The sequence below is a fragment of the Octodon degus genome, unplaced genomic scaffold (assembly GCF_000260255.1).
Source record: "Octodon degus isolate 3935 unplaced genomic scaffold, OctDeg1.0 scaffold00124, whole genome shotgun sequence".
Lineage (NCBI taxonomy): Eukaryota > Metazoa > Chordata > Mammalia > Rodentia > Octodontidae > Octodon > Octodon degus.
In genome coordinates this window covers 2,418,292-2,435,311 of record NW_004524700.1, presented here as the reverse complement: position 1 = coordinate 2,435,311, position 17,020 = coordinate 2,418,292, and the positions used below count along the sequence as shown (strand labels likewise).

General features: G+C 38.9%; 1 protein-coding gene and 1 long non-coding RNA gene across 2 annotated transcripts; one reads left to right on the top strand and one right to left on the bottom strand.

The window, feature by feature from the left end:
* The first annotated feature begins 2,618 nt into the window (after nucleotides 1-2,618).
* On the top strand, nucleotides 2,619-12,189 carry Tmed7 (transmembrane p24 trafficking protein 7). Its single transcript, XM_012516767.2, has 3 exons — nucleotides 2,619-3,113; nucleotides 7,434-7,679; nucleotides 11,524-12,189. Exons 1-3 carry the CDS (start codon nucleotides 2,916-2,918, stop codon nucleotides 11,758-11,760), a joined length of 681 nt encoding a protein of 226 aa, XP_012372221.1. The 5' UTR covers nucleotides 2,619-2,915; the 3' UTR covers nucleotides 11,761-12,189.
* Nucleotides 12,190-13,859: 1,670 nt separating this feature from the next.
* LOC111812437 lies at nucleotides 13,860-16,492 on the bottom strand. Its single transcript, XR_002817949.1, has 2 exons — nucleotides 16,159-16,492; nucleotides 13,860-14,792 (listed from the first exon to the last, which is right to left on the bottom strand). It is a non-coding gene; the product is annotated as an uncharacterized LOC111812437 (long non-coding RNA).
* Nucleotides 16,493-17,020: the final 528 nt, after the last annotated feature.

Below are 17,020 nucleotides of genomic sequence, written 5' to 3'. Positions count from 1 at the left end.
CAAGACCAGCCTAGACTACAAAGTGAGCTTAAGGCTAGCCTGAATTGTCTCAAAAAGATTAAAAAAAAAAAGCTTTCAAAGTATTCTCCAGCCTGACTGCCCACCTGAAATTTTCTCTCCTTCGCTCCTTGAATTTTTGGACAATGCATTTTCTAAAGGATGATAATGTGGCTGTTACTGTCTTAAACTTCCATTTTCTAAAACACAAAAACGTTTTCCAAATGTGAAAGGCCCAGATAGAGATAGAACACTGGGAGTGCTTTGGAGGGCGTATTTCTTGCTGGTGGTCTTCCCTCCCTCTGCTTGCTACTGCCATGGAGTGAGCAGCATCCCTCCACCAAGCCCTCTGCCATAGTGTTTTTGTTTTGGATCCCGCCCCCACCCCATGAACTGAACCCTTGGACTCAAGCCTGTTACATACATTAAGCCTATTTTGTGTGCTGCTAATTTCCAGTGATGGGAAAGATGACCAATACAACCATATTTTAAAATGCACTTATAAGCATAATCTTATTATTAAGTCTATAAAACTGCAAATAAAGAAAACTTGTCTTTTGAAGTATTACTTTATATACAGTTTGGTCTTTGTTCTCTAGCTTCTGCAGTGTTTGTCTGTCCATTGACTGAACCTTGACTACCAAGATGAGAAAACTATTCCTTGAATTTAGACAGAGACAAACTGGTTGTCTCAGGCTGAGGAACAGCCCTGCAATGCTCTTCTTTCATACTTTCCACCCCTTAACCTTCACAAGTCTCTGCCTGACTCTGACCTGCTTGCATTTTCTTCTCGTAAACCTCCTTCTTAGCTCTTGGTGGCTAGGGACTCAGTCTCTGCCTAGAGCCCACCATGGTCATTTACTGGGGGAAAAAAGCTATGTAGGGTGGGCTTCGTCGGTAGTTTCAGCCACTCAGCAAGTCAGCCAGGATAACTTAGTGAGAGCCAGCCTCGTCATTGACAAAAGGGCTAGCGATGCAGCTAGGTGGTACAGCGCTCCTGTGCTGTTATCAAAGTTCTTTGGTGTGTGGGTACTTCTAGAGATTCTTGCTAGGTTCTTGTTCTAAGTGAAGAATTGGCTAAAATATGCTGAAAGGGTAGGAGGATTTTACATTTATTAAAGGTAGGAAAAATATGTTCTGCAGAGTGAGAGGCAACTGATGAGAATGAGAAAGTGCAGTGGCCACATGATTACTGACATCCTCTCCCCCCAGTTCTTTAGGTCCAGACTGACATTAGATCTTGATTTCATACTAGAAGAATTGATGATATTGGCTTTCTGGTTAGTCACAGGGGCAAGGTGTGAGCACTGCTTTTCTGCATGTGTCCTGGATCTCCTTGAATGACAGGTCACAACCCTTTGCCTAAAGGCCTGCCACACCCTAATCTCCTGGCCTTCTACCACTGACCCACTCAGCCTAGAAGCAACATTTATACTGACACTTGAAGGATAGGCTTCAAGTAGCCCAACTGAGTTCTGAAAACAGTAAGGAGAAAAGTATAGCAGCAGCCCTGGTTCGAGAGCAGGGTGATGTGTAAGGGGACAGCCTGCTTAAAACTGAGAATGACCTGCACCAAATCAGGAGAGAAGTGTAATCCCGCCTGGTCTAGTCTTCCACACACCTGATTTACCTAGAAACAAATTATCTTGTTGCATACTTTTCTTTGTTTACTCTGTCATTCTCTAGGCTGAGGTCTGATGTAGGTCATCTTGCCAAAACTTTGATTTTGTACCAGAAAAATTGAAGATAGCACTTTCTAGGGTGTCCCACGTTCAGGGCTTTGCATTGTTTTTCTGTGAATGTGTCCGACTCTCCTGCCTCAGTATTATATTCACGCGAAAACACAGTGCCTTTTAGAAAACATCACCACTTAGCTACCACTACCTACTATTGTTTTTAAGCAATCTAACACAAACTAGCGGTGTAAGCAAAATTACTCAACCTTTTTGATCCTTAACTTTTTCACCAGTAAGACAGGAATAGTAAGCGCTTAATAGAGATTTTCTTTTTCTGAAGGGTGGAATAAATTTGATGATAAAGAATGCTCACTAGATATCTGTACTTAATAAAAGGATTATGTAGTGCTTACCACGTGCAAACCACTCTTCTAGGTTTTCTTTTTTGTTTCTCAAATATTGAAAGCTTGGAAGAATTACATATCAAGGTACTTCCTACTGATGCAAAGACAGGTGGTCAAGAAGCAACAGGTCTGGGATCCAAACTCTGGCGGTCTGCTCCCAGAATCTGCACTCCTTGTTAAGTATTTATTTGAAAACTCCAAAGCACTCTACCACAAGTGCTTGACTGCCTAGAGCAAAGCAGAGCCATCTTTCCTCCCTCCAAGATCCGTCTGAGATTAGCTCTTTGCAGACAAAGGCCACTGAATATAGTCCTGGCCACAGGCCCCGCCCCTGCCTCCGCCCCGCCCCTGCCTCCGCCCCGCCCCTGCCTCCGCCCCGCCCCTTGTTCTCCCCCCCCCGCCCCCGCCTGCTCGAGGCTCTGGCTCCGCCCCTCATCTCAGACGAGCTGGCCGCCTCGCCAGCTTCCACGTACGCACTCTGGCGTCTACCGAGGAGAGCGCATCCGGGTAGCTCTGGCAGGTGCCGTAGGCCCCACCCCTTCCTGTCGGCGCTCAGCGCCACTTCCGGTCTCTTGGTCCTTTTCCGCTGCTTTCGGCGGGTATCTCTGGGCACCCGGTTGTTCCTTGCCGGTGGCCGGTTCTCTTGGCACTTCTTCTCGGACTCCCGCGGCTCGTTCCCCACCCACAGCTCCTAGCGGCTCCGTCTTCGTGGGAGCCGCCGACTTCGCGGGCGCCTCTGTCCTCGCAGCGCCTCGGGCCCAGGCCTGCCCCGCGAGCGAACCGGCGCACACCTGAGCGCGTCCCTGCGGAGCTGTGCCGAGGCCGCCGCGGTCTCGGGATGCCGCGGCCGGGGTTCGCGCCGCGCTGGGCGGCCGCCGCGGGCCGTTGGGGACGCAGGCTGCTCGCGCTCCTGCTGCTGTTGCTGGCGCCCGGGCCTGGCGGCGCCTCCGAGATCACCTTCGAGCTGCCTGACAACGCCAAGCAGTGCTTCTACGAGGACATAGTTCAGGGCACCAAGTGCACCCTCGAGTTCCAGGTACCGCGGGCCCGGCGGGCCTGGGCCCAGCTGGCCGCGGCCCGGGGTGGGGCTGTGCCGTCCCGGGGCCTCCCCCGTCGGTGTGCTTTCATTCGTAGAGTAATTGAGAATCACCTCCTGTAGTCAGTGCGGGGCGCTTGCCTTAGCTTTTGTAAACCTTGAACAAGAGACGTGTTCGATCAGTTATTAAGATGTATGGATTACAGAAATGCTTCCACTAGTTGTTACATTTCCTAACATGCTTTTGTGTTGTTTTATTGTAAAGCCTACTGAGCTTCATTGCAAGATTCTCTTTTTAAAAAAAGATTATTCCTATTCTAGAATGCCTAGTGCCAATTCTCCCATTCTGTAATACACACCCTCACTTTAATTAGATTTGCAGTGATACCAACATCTAACTCCATTGCTTTTCGTCCTTTCCCGTGTATTAACTCTTGGTTAATACAGTCCCTGTCGTTGGAAATACTCCATTAGAGGTCGAATGACCATCCGCCAAAGGTGTTACGGAAGGATTGTGGTAAATGTGAGCTCCATTATCTTTAGGGTTATATAAAAAAGCTTTATAAAACAGTGTCATTGCTTACCTTGGTTAGAACGTGATTTGCTCTTTTTGTCTGTCAGTAGGCTCATTTAGCCTTTGAGCAGTCACTGAATGCTAGGTGCTGGTGCCCCGAAGTGATCCAACAGATAAGGTCACTTCTGGAGCACTGGGCTCCCCTCCATACTGCCCACTTTAAGTAGTATGTGATCATTTGTAAATAGAGAATTTGTGGTCTAGTCTTTGGCATCCATGAAAGCCTTTAGAAACTTACTTTAAAGCTGAACTTTAAAGGATGAGTTGTAAGTAGTTTGATAAGAAGATGAGAAATACCCTATGGGTAGAGTGAACACTTAAGAATTTGAGGACTGTAAAGAGGTTCGATATAGTTGAAAATAGGAGCCAGAGGAAGGGAAGTCAGCCCGGGCCAGTCTGTCAGAGCCTTGCTGCCCATGTTAAGGATTTTAGTTTTTCCTTTGAGTGTGGGACACCATCAGGGGTTTTTAAGTAGTTCAGTAACATGATCAGTACTAGTTTTGGTGGCTTCATTGATTGTAACATGAAGGTAGAGAAGGTGGGCATGGTATCTCATAATACACATGGAAGATGGTAGGAGACCATTGTCAATTCCAGGCAAAAATAATGGTTTAGACTGTGGCCATGATAGTGGAGAAAAATGAAAAGATTTGGAGAGAATGTAGCAAATTAACGTCAACAGGATTTGGTGATATTTTGGCTATGGTGGATAAGGAAAGGAAGATTAATGATGACCCTTATGCTTGTTAAAGTCATGGATTAGGACCAGGGGACCAAAAAAAAAAAAAAAAAGGTATATCAAGTGTAAGCCAGAATTTTCTTTATTTTCATTTAATAAACATTTCTTGAATTTTTTTTTTTCCCTCGGAACATGGGATTGAACTCAGGCCCTTGCACTTGCCATGCAAGCGCTTGTTCTACTGAGCCATCTCCCCGGCCCCATTTCTTGAATTCTTACATGTGCAGATACTATGCTGGATGTTGATACTACAAAAGCTAAAAAAAAAGTCTGTGTTATATGTAAGTGGTATGCAAGTTATTTCAGGTGTGTTAATTCTCAAAAAATTTCAGATGAAATGAATAAGACTTTATTCTTTTACAAATGAGACACGTTAAGAGCTAAGGACAGCGAATTTACAAGAAAAAGACAGTATATGGTCCCAAGTTAAACTCTCCTACCTTTCCAAGACAAGATTTTTGCCTCAGGGAGTTTTTGCAGACAGAGTCTTAATGTTAAATGTAGCAGTAAAAATACAAACTGAACAGAATGTTGCCAGAGGACAGAGGGATCTTGAGAACTTTACCTGATACCTGAGAGACTGATGAGTCTGGAAGGATAAATAGGGATTGCTCCACAGTATAATAAAAGGGGAAGAGCAGGGCAGCTGAGGCAGGTATGTTTGTGAGCCTCAGTTCCAGCAGGCTTTAAATTAGCGAGAACCCTTCTGCTAGAGTTTGTGTGTGGTGCTGAAACATACTGAGTAGTAATAATTTGGCTTTGTGACTCTGGATCTGAGAATTTGAGAGGAGGTTTGGTCTGGGTAAGCATTATGTCCTCCCACGCCCCCCACTGCCACCAAGGACTCTGTTGTTGATACTGGGTATATAGCAAGAATATACCTGTGTGACCAGCAAAATACTTAAAACTTAGCCAACACTATATTTGGGCTTCTAAAGTGTTCTTTGCACACTTGTGTGAGAGAAAGTATATGTGTCTGGCCGTAGACCTCACTGAGGGAAGAGAAAGGAGCCCATGCCTGATATCTCTAGACATCTTGTGAAGTAGCCCTTGGCAGTGATAGTTGAAATTAATATTCTTTTCCTGTAATAAGCTAAATTTGTGAACACTGTTTTGGCATCCTGTGATGCTGCTGCTGCTGCTGCTGCTGCTGCTGCTGCTGCTTCTCCTTTTCCTTTTCCTTTTCCTTCTCCTCATCCTCCTCTTCCTCCTCCTCCTCCTCCTCCTCCTCCTCTTCCTCTTCCTCCTCCTCCTCTTCCTCTTCCTCCCTCCTTCCTCCTTCCTCCTTTCTTCTTCCTCCTTCCTCCTTCTTCTTTCTTCTTCTTCTTCCAGAACCAGGGATTGAATTCAGGCCTTTGTGCTTGCTAGGGAAGCGCTTATCCCATTGAGCCATCTCACCGAACCCTCCTGTGATTCTTCTGTAGCAGTTAAACAACTGCAACAGTCAGTGCAGATGTAAAGTGATGATTTGTCAGAGAACTAGGGTAGACTAGTATTTTTGGAACATAAAATGAGCAAACATATGAACGAAAGTCCTGACCCTGTTTGATAGGAGGTACAGTGGGGTGGTATGCCACTGTTAGAAGGTTTGGATTTTTTGGGTGGTTGTGAATTGTCACTGTCAGAAAGTTTTAAATGAGTGTCCACTGAGGGTAGTGAAGAAAGATAGGATGCTCACCGCCTCCAGCACACACAGATGTGGTTTGCTGTGGGAGGGCTTCTGCTGGCAGGTAGTAGTGTAGAGAGCAGATGCTGCATGTGGCAGTCACAGGACAGCACACCTTGACTACAGTTAGCCAGCTCAAAATGGAGATGGTGCTGAGATTGGGAACCCTGGGTTAGAGGGAAAGCAGATTAAATTACAGAACACTTTTTAGGGAATTGTGATGGTGAAGTATTGTGAATTAGTTAGGGAAAGAATAGGATGAACTTGAGAGAGATAGTAAGATGAAGTCGTTTCTGTAGGCATTTGGATAGGTAGGCCGCTAAGTTTGGGATGATCCCAGATTGTAATCATAGGGGAAGAGGTAATGTAAAAGGACATTAACTCAGATAAGAGTACTTGTTTTAAATAGTTTGATGAAAGTAAGACAAGATTATCAGAAGAAGTTCAAGCCCAGCTTGGGGAACTTAGTGAGATCCTTTCTTTATTAAAAAAAAAAAAAAAAAAAAGAAAGAAAAGAAGCTGAGGATGTAGTTCAGTGCAAAAGCCCTAGGTTCAATTTCCAGTATCACCAAAAAATTTTAAAAGTTTGGCAGAAGAAAAGTGGAATGATGAATACACATCCCATTCAGTTTGTATATATGTATTGGATAATTGAAAATACAGTGGTCAAATCTTAATAGCTATTGAAGTCATTTCTCTACTAGAAAATGATTTTTGGGAAGGAGGGGCAAATTCACAATTTGATAAAATCTCTTTTCAACATCAAAATGTTTTTATATTAGTATTTTATACTTTCCCAAATATATAGTTCTGTTTCATTTAATTATCAAAACGATTTGTAACATAGTTGTCAGTCATCATCATTTGTAAATGATTTAAGCTGGCATAACATCTTTCTTTGAAGTCCAAAGTTTGATCCCTGTCATTGATGGAAAATATCAATATTAGTTGATCCAAGAAAATGAAAGCTTAAAAATAGCAAAGCTGCATCATTTAGTCTCATGGTAGCAAGGAGCCCTTAAGTTTAATGTCTTTTCCTTATCACTTGCCTTTAAATCAAGTGATAACAGCAGTCCATTAGTAACTAGCACAGAGATGAATAAATGAATCCAGAAATTAATAAAAATTTCCTCTACAGTAGGAAACTTGTCTAGTTTCTGTAAAGCTTTCATTGAACTGAAATCTGCCTTCCTGATTTTATCCATTGGTGAAAACTTTGCAAATGTAAAATTGCATGTGATAGTGAAAGTCATTTGCTAATAACCTTACTGCCATTTTAACTGGAAACTCTTTGATTTGTGTTAGTTGTAGAGATATATTCATTTTCTTAATTTCTTTTAGGTGATTACTGGTGGTCACTATGATGTAGATTGTCGATTAGAAGATCCTGATGGCAAAGTGTTGTACAAGGAGATGAAGAAGCAGTATGATAGTTTTACCTTCACAGCTTCCAAAAATGGGACATACAAATTTTGTTTCAGCAATGAATTTTCTACTTTCACACATAAAACTGTATATTTTGATTTTCAAGTTGGAGAAGACCCACCTTTGTTTCCTAGTGAGAACCGAGTCAGTGCTCTTACCCAGGTAAATAAAAAGTTAGCAAAATAATGTTGATATGATTACAGCAAACAAATAAACATAACTTAATATTATACATTAAGTCATTTGATGATTAGACACTTCACAGAGATCTTCAGGCTTTTGCTTTTTTTTTTTTTGGCAGAACCAAGGATTGAACTCAGGCCCTTGCGCTTGCAAGGCAAGCGCTTATTCTACTGAGCTATCTTCCCGGCCCCATTAATGCATTTTTAAGTGTGAAGAAAGCTTTCAGATAACAGATCACTATTTTCTATTGCTATGGCAAAATACCTGTAATCACTTTAAAAGGAGGAAGGGTTTTTTTCAGCTCATGGTTTAATGGTTACCATTCATGGTTAGCTGGCTTCATTATTTTGGGGCCTGTGGCAAGTCAACAACATGATAGGCAAGGAGTAGCAAAGCAGCTGACCCAAGGCCAGCCAGGAAGTGGAGCAAGAGCTGGACCCCTGTATCTCCTTTAGGGACATCATCCAGTGACCAAGCCTTTATATATGGGCCTTTGAGGGACATTTAAGAGTCAAATGATAGAAATATCAGTAGTAAAGGAAATTTTGGAAGACTAAGCACTACTCCAACATTCTAAAACTTTCTATAACCTGTTAAGAAATGTTGCTATCTTACCTTAATAGTTTAATTGGGAGCAAAATGATACATGCATAATACATAAATGTACCACACAGCAGTCTTTGTACCATAATTAATGTTATTCAACTGTAGTTACAATAACTTTTGATGTAATTTAGGTAAAATATTGAAGATTAATGATAAATCATCTAACAAAGATAGTTATGTAATCTAAATTGGGTTTTATGTTAAGAAAACTTGGGCCGAGGAGATGGCTCAGTGGAATAAGCGCTTTCCTGGCAAGCGCAAGGGCCTGAGTTTAATCCTTGGTTCCGCAAAAAAAAAAAACAACAAAACTTAATAAAAGAAAAACCAACTGGACTTGCCATGTTGGCTCCGCCCCCAGAGCACACTGAGATGGCAATTGAGACTGGATGTGGTGTCGCCCGCCTGTAATCCCAGCTCTTGGGAGACTAAACAGGTGGATCACTACAAGTCCAATCTAGTAGTGAGACCCTGAAAACCCTGTAGAGCCTTCACTTAAAAAAAAAAAAAAAGAAAAACCAAAAGAAACTTAAATTTCGTAAACAGGTACTGCTCAGGTGCTAGTGGGGTTGTCATTTCCAGTTCAAATAAGATATGAGCTTAGGTTATATCTGACTTAAAACATCAAAAGACATTATTTTATTGCTACACACCTATAACCCAAGCTACTCAGATGGCTGAGGCAGGACAATTGCAGTTTTTGAGGTCAGCAGCAAGATTTAGCAATACCTTGTCTCAAAAAAGTAAAAGAGGTTGTGGTAGAGTGCTTAGCATAGCACTGAGTTCAGTCATCAGTGTTATATGACCACATGTACAAAAAAGACAGTTATTTACCATCTACTTACTGCAACCTTAAACTGGTATTAGCAGTGTTTCCAGGTCCCATTTGTTTTTTCTGCTAACAATTTAGGTGATGGAGGCAGTTTTAAGAATGTATAATAGCCTTGGGGCTGGTGAGATGGCTTAGTAGTCTAAAGCACCTACTTAAAAAAACAAGCTTAGCAAAGCAAAGGGACCTGGGTTCAATCCCCCAGCACCACATGCCAGGCAGGGCCGCCCCCTGGTGGGCTGAGCTGGCCACACACACACACACACAAAATAAATAAAATTTAAAAAAAGAATGTATAATAGCCTTAGTTCAGACCTAGTATAGTAGTTTTAGAAAAGTTCTCTTTAGGATCCTATATAAAAGGAACTGCCCCCTCTGTAAGTGATTTTTTCCTTGGGGCTGTGGTTTATAACTTTACTTGTCTCTACTGTAATGAATTTTAACTTGTGCAAGAAAGTAGTTTACTCAGATAATGTAAGTGGCCAAATAGTGATTGGCAGTGAAGCAATCAGTACCACATAGGCTACTTTTCATATGACATTTTTCTTTCTATTTTGTCAGTTTCCCACTTTCAGAAAGCTAATAAGTTTCTCTTATAGTAGAAATAGTTATAAAGCAGTTATTCATATTTTAAAATGGAAAAAAATTACCTGCTAACAGAATAAATGAATGCATTTTACTGTCACTAGTTTTGACCTGTTTTACAGAAATGGATCTAGAATAGGAATGACAACTATTAGGGGGAAAAACTGATGAAAAACTGAAGGGAAACTTTATAGTGGATGACCAAACTGGTGTCATCTAAGTCTGATTCACAAATAGACATTATGTGCCTCATCACACTATGTTGTAAGAAGTATACAACCCTGGTCTGAGGCATCCCATCCAGAACATCATACCTGAATCTCAGGTTTCTAGCTCCTACTGAGAGTTCACAGTAAATACCTAGAGTAGGGAATGGCATAGGATACAAGCAACAAAATCTTAATGTGTACTTTACAGGTGAAGAGCCCTTGGGTCCCTGTCAACTTGAAAATACATGGGAGACAGAAAGTCCAGAAGCACTTCTTAACCCATTAGAAATCATTCATTTTGGCAATCTGTCTGTTCTTAGGGGCCTCATCAAACAAAAAATTTATATTCTAATAGACAAATTGTAATTTGTTTACCTCATAATTTTTCATGTTAAACAACTTTAATTATTTTATAATTCCTTTTGTACTGTGCTAGAACCATATTAAATGTTTTGTTATATCTTATTATCTATACCTTAATTAACATTAAGGGAAACTCAGATTTTTCTAAATTGTTAATACATACATGATTTGTGAAATATTAGCAATATATTATGTCAAAAATATTAAATCCTTTTATAAAAAATGTTAAAGCTGGGGGCTGGTGAGATGGCTCAGTGGTCTAAAGCACCTACTTAGAACAAGCTTAGCAAAGCACAGGGACTGCTGTTCAATCCCCCAGCACCACATGCCAGCCAGCCCCCCCCCCTGGTGGGCTGAGCTGGACACACACACACACACACACAAATAAATAAATTTTAAAAATTAAAATGTTAAAGCTGGGCATAGTGACGCATGCCTATAATTCCAGCACTCAGGAGACCCTGAGGCCAGCCTGAACTGCACCACAAGGCCTTCTCTCAAAAAACTAAAAATTAATTAAAAATTAATATATTAGATTCAGCCTTTCTTAAATGGTATAATAAATGTATAACATAATATGTCAGAGCAGGGCATTAACAGGTAAAGGTTCACAGACTGAATAGTGAAACTGAAACTTTTGTATCCCATTTTAAACATACATTGGTTTAGTTACAGGTACAATAGAGATTTATTTAGCAAATATAAATGTAAAAAAAAAATTCCTTTCTGTTTATTTTCATATTCAAAAATTAGCCAAAGATTTTGATAATGTTATGTCCATATTTAAAAGACTACAAATAACTTTGACTAACTCAATCTTTTTATTGCCATATTTGGTTTTTTGACATATTTGTTCTACTCATTATTGATGAACTTAGTTAACTGTCTTTCTCTTTGTCCTAATGTTTTTTAAAAACCCTGTGTGTAAAATTCTGTAGCTGCCAACTTTACCTGATATTTTTGCCACATTCCTAAGGCCATGCCTGTAACATCCCAGTTTGGAGAAAACAGCTGCCTCATGGCATGTCTAGCTTTACCACTTGTCTAGGGAAATGAATAGAAGAGTTACATGACCAGGACAACTGGCATAATAAGTAATTGAATGAGTGTCCATTTATAATAATTGAATGAGTACAAGGAAAAATGGAAAGAGACTGAAAAATAGCATAAATATGCTAGATACAGGGTGTATAGAAAGTGTTAAACATACTAACTGAGAATGTTTTCTTCTCAGATGGAATCTGCCTGTGTTTCCATTCATGAAGCCCTGAAGTCTGTCATTGACTATCAGACTCATTTCCGATTGAGAGAAGCACAAGGCCGAAGTCGGGCAGAGGATCTCAATACAAGAGTGGCTTATTGGTCAGTAGGAGAAGCCCTCATCCTTTTGGTGGTTAGCATAGGGCAGGTATTTCTTCTGAAAAGCTTTTTCTCAGATAAAAGAACCACCACAACTCGTGTTGGATCCTAACTGTGTTGTGAGAAGTGACACACCATTGCCACTGTAAAATTGTCTTCTAATTTTAGGTACTGGAGAACTTAATATTGGCAACAGTTTAAAATCTTGCTCATATACTTGTTGGGAGAGATGTTTAAATCATACCCCAAACTATGGCAAGGACACCTTTATTTATTTGTAAAGGTGGAAAAACTTTGGAACTTACTTTGGGCTGTTCATGTTAAATTCAACACCAATGATCTGGGTTTTTTTCTTGGTTGTTTATTTCTACTCTTCACACACTAAACTTTGGTATCTTGATTCCTTTTAATCACTTAAAAGTATTTTTCTTGTAGTTGATATTTTAAAAACCTTAGATTTAATGTCTATATCTGTTATGGAGGAAGAAAATGCCTTTTATTTGTGTATAGTGAATAAAGTTATGTTTTTAAGGAAACCAAATGTGATTAACTGTAGCCCAAGCCCTGTTCTGCACTGCTTAATTATATTGGGGAGGTGGCTTCCATGAAAATGTAATTACCATGATAAAATTTTTAGTTGATTGTGGTATAATTTATATCTTGCTTGCATAGAAGATGTTACATTTTTATTTGGTGGGTTTAAATTCTATGATTTATAACTATATTGTTTTTCTACAAAGGCTACCACGTTGAAAATGGCTTGTATACATAACATAATAGAGGTTTACATACAAACCTTAAAAATCAGACTACTATAATAGGTAGAATAATAAATAATTGGAGAGAGGTGAATTAAATGAGAATTTTTTTGTTATCTGCACTCATTACATTTCTAGTGGTTCTACAAAGAAAAAATGTTAAATGTCATTTTAACATTTTAATCGGCTAGATCTTGCTCTTAATATGACTTCACTGTCTTTAAGTCATTCTCAGTTTAAGTTGACAGTTCAAATACTACATCACATAAGTGCCGTACATCTTATCCTCTTAGGTGCAATGTGCTGAGATGTTTTGGGGTGTTTCTTTTTTTTTTTCTGTTTTTTTTCCATCCTGCACATTTTGTTCCTATAATGTCTGTTTAGCAACTCTAAAGTGATTTAAAGATTTAGAATGCTTCGTGTGTTTCCTATTTGGTAACTTCCATTGATTGTACTTCATTTAATGAATATTAGTGCATATTCTGTACATTATGGGGTTTAGATTGTGTTTGTGTCTTAAAACTTGTGTAGATTAAACTGGTTGAAATAAGATTTTATTCAAGCATTTCAGAATGAAATACAGGATGATGCAAAGTTATGTGGACTTTTAAGACTCTTAGGCTGTTTAAAAAAACAAATATGCAACTGCTTTTCTCCCATCCTCCCTTTTTCACTCAATGGTGATGAGTACTGAACAAGATGCATATGCCATGGACCTTGATTGAATAGCAGTTCAAGCTTTTTAACCATTACTGACTAGAAGTTAACTCTCATTTCTAAACTATCTTAAAATGTGTGTATGCACTCACACACACAGATGTAGGAACAAAGTGGGTTCAAGTTGCCATGCTGGCTATTTTAGATATCTTAGTGTAGTAAGCAATGGACATGTTTTCAGCCTTTTTAAGATTCTGGAGAATTCCTTCAGCAACATTTATCAGTGGATTAAGAAGCTTAAGATTGTGCAGATTTCTATATTTGAGTTCTTGTATTTAAGTTGTGCTGGAGCTTTAGAAATGTTCCTTGATACTTAGATTTGAAGGTTTTAGGCATTAATGTTAACATATTGATAAACATGGGTGTATGTAAAGGTTGCCTATGGACTTTGCTATATTCAGATCCTTACACCATAATTAAACAGTAAGGTATAGATCTTGCCACATTTGGCATAGATTGTGCACTCATTTAAACTGTGCCTCTCCAAACTTCAAAATACTGCATGAGACTATTACCACGAATAGTTTTTCATGAAAGCATTAACGTACAATTTTTTAAATCACCACTGTTACCTGTTATTGAAAAGAGTGACAGGACATGGTGGCACACACCTGTAACCCCGGTACTGGGGAGCCTGAGGCAGGAGGGTTGCTACAAGTTTAAGCCCAATCTGAACTATATAGCAAGACCTTGTCTAAAAAAGAAAAGGCATGGGCTTTGTCTTCAGTTTTTTTTGGTAGCTCTAGTTTTGGTGGCTATCTGCTCAACGTGATACATATATATAATTTAGAGGACATGTCTCCAGACATGATTGCTGAATAACTGTACTTCCTCCTATGTAATTTGTAGCTCATCTCTTTTTTTAATCTTTTCATAATCTGTGTGGCAGTTGAATTTCCCAAATATTTATGTTTGGACAGATGATTCAGATTATGTATTTGGATATCATAGTTGTATATATTTTTAAAGTAGAATAATGAAAAGTGAGTTGATACACAAGTTTATACTGTACTAAGATTTCAAGTGAGTGAAGATACATTGTAAGATGTTACTTTGCTAATAATTTAAATATTTTTTTTCCATAAGGAAACACAGTTTTTGGTTCATAGTTTTCATCCAGGCTTGGTGAAAATCAGCTTTGAAAACACAGGCTGAGAAGCAGTTTTATTCTTTAAGAGATTTCATTTAATCTATGTACTGTCCATTTCTTTTATTTCAGTTTGTAAATGTGTAGCATTTATAGTTAAATAGAACAAAATAGACCCTATGACTTTTGTTTTCAAAAGTTAATATATAAGTAATTTAAAAGGGTTTTTTTGTTTGCTTTTGATAACAGTTTCTGTAACAGACATTGGTTCCACAGGATTGCACTGATCAATTTCTTTTAGAATAAAAAAAATCTTTAAGTAAACTGACTTTCTTTGTTTCTATCAGGATTTAAATCTTTATAAATACACACAGTACATTTTATTACAAGAGTGATTATATGGTGTTTCATTAAGACTTCTGCGGTTCTGTCCAGGAAGGAGACGCTTTGCTGCCTCATCGCTGTATCTTCCCTTTGCCTTCCTTATTGCAAAGGTGTGTGCTGGTGTAGTCCTTTAGTCACAGCATTTGGGATGTGAGCCAAGATGGCTGTGTGTGTCTGCCCTGCATGGTGAGACCTTGCCTCAAAAGAGAAAAAAAATAAGTGCTTAGATCAGTAGCCTAACCTTCAACCTTAAGACAATAAAAAATTGAACCTAAATCAAATAGAAAAAAAAAGTAACAGAAATAAAGATGATGTGGGTAAAAGACAAACCATCTGTTGCTCTAAAAGTTTTTAAGTCTGTTTTAGGTTGTATAATATCCAGTTATGTTGACTTTTGTTTTCTCTTAATCATCTGGTTCCTATACATACCTCTGCAAAAATAGCAGGGACATAACAATAAATACATTTAATCCTTACACTGGGTACTTTGCTCAGCATTTTACTTACAAATTTTCTCTTTGCAGTAATCCTACAGAAGTAGTAATCACATTTTACAGAAGCGTAATCTGAAGAGTAAAGTTTAAACAAATCTGTTAATGGGCATGGGATAGCTCAGTAGAATAAGTGCTTGCCTGGCAAACACAAGTTATCCCTGGTTCCGCAAAAAAAAAAAAAATTAAAATAAAAAAATCTGTTCATATCACAAAATAACTAGCGGAGTCTGAAAATGAACCTTAGCAGTCCGATTCTCATTGTTTTCTCCATCCCTTCTCATACTTCCCTTCCTCTTCTCTCACATCAGTATCTCTTCCTCTTTCTCTCCCTCTCCTCCCTCCTGGGGATTGAACTCAGGGCCTTTGCACTAAACTGCATTCACAGATGGACACCCTTATGTTGTATTTGAAACAAGCTCTAAAATTGCTAAATTGGAAATCTGGGCTGGGATCTTCCTGCCTCAGCCTCCCAGAGTGCTATTATTACAAGTTTGTGCCATGAACTAGGATTAACTCTTTGTAAGTTGCTCAGTAGTGGTTTTGTGCTTTGGCTTTAAAGTCATAACCAAATTAAATCATGATTGAATGACCTTGGGCAAGTAATTCTTCATCGTTAATACTCTGTAGTATGATGAAAAGAGACACTTTAAACACATCAGACTAGTTGCAGTCTCTTGAGCTTCAGTTCCTAAAGTCCTAATGTTATTTTCATTTATCTGGCTGTTAAACAGTATATGATGCAAATACGAAAGTGTTTGAATTTCATCAACCTGATAGAAGCTTCAGAAATGGAATGACTGTGACCTCTAGAAACATAAGTTGGTAGAGATAGGATAGCTAAGTGAGAAATTAACAAGTTTTGAAGGAGAATGACCTCTAAAGGTCCAAGGTCACTTGCAGGGTACTAGAAGAAGAATATGTAAATCAAAAGACTTATTCTTTTAAAGAATTTATCTTCCCAGAAGAAATGACTATCAAGTTTATACCAGTCATTGAGTAGTCTAATGTCTAATGCAGGAATATGGTATATCAGTTGATACAGATTTTAAAAGGCATGTTCTTCAACTTACCAGTAAAGTGATATTTGATCTGAATAACTTCATGTTGGAATTCCAGATTCTGGAGGAAAATAAAGCGATGCTATCCTGTTTTTGAGTCCTCATTTCTCCATTTTATCAGATGGTATCATGAGAAATTAGATTCCTTGTTCAAGTCCAGATATACTTAAAATAATACCTGTCTGGCATATGTTTACAGTGCTGGTAATTATTAATGATCACTTCTGTTTTCAAAAGAAAAAACACCAGTGTGAGAATTTAATAGCTCAAATAATAAAACCTCATGGTTTGGTCTATTCCGTTATAATTGCATTCATCATGGGGAGTTGTAAATGTACATGACATTTCTTAATTTTTTAATCCCCATCTCTTCCTTGCATCTCTTAGACCTCTTCAGATATTTGTAATACATGATGGGCATATTCTTCATAGGGTCTTGGCTCATGTACCCAGCACCTATTCCTCCCCTTTTTGAGAGCCTCACTTCACCCCATTTCTCATTTACTTTCCTATATGCCGAAAATCCATCTCACTTTGTCCCATTTTTTATATTTTACTTTTTATCTTAAATATTGAAGTTCTCATATAAAAGAAACCATGCATTATTCAAGCCTGCATGTCAGATTTACTTAATATTGTGGTCTCAAGCACATATTCCTGCAAATGACTCGTTTATCCTTTTTTATGGCAGAGTGGTATTGGGTATAGTACCTTATTTTCTTTATTCATCTGTTGATGGGCACTTAGGCTGCTTCTAAGATTTACCTATTATGAATTGTGTTGCTGTAAACATGGGTATGCATGTGTCACTGTAATATGGTATCTTTAATACTTTTGGGAAATAGTGGAATGGCTGGGTTAAATCCAATTTCTA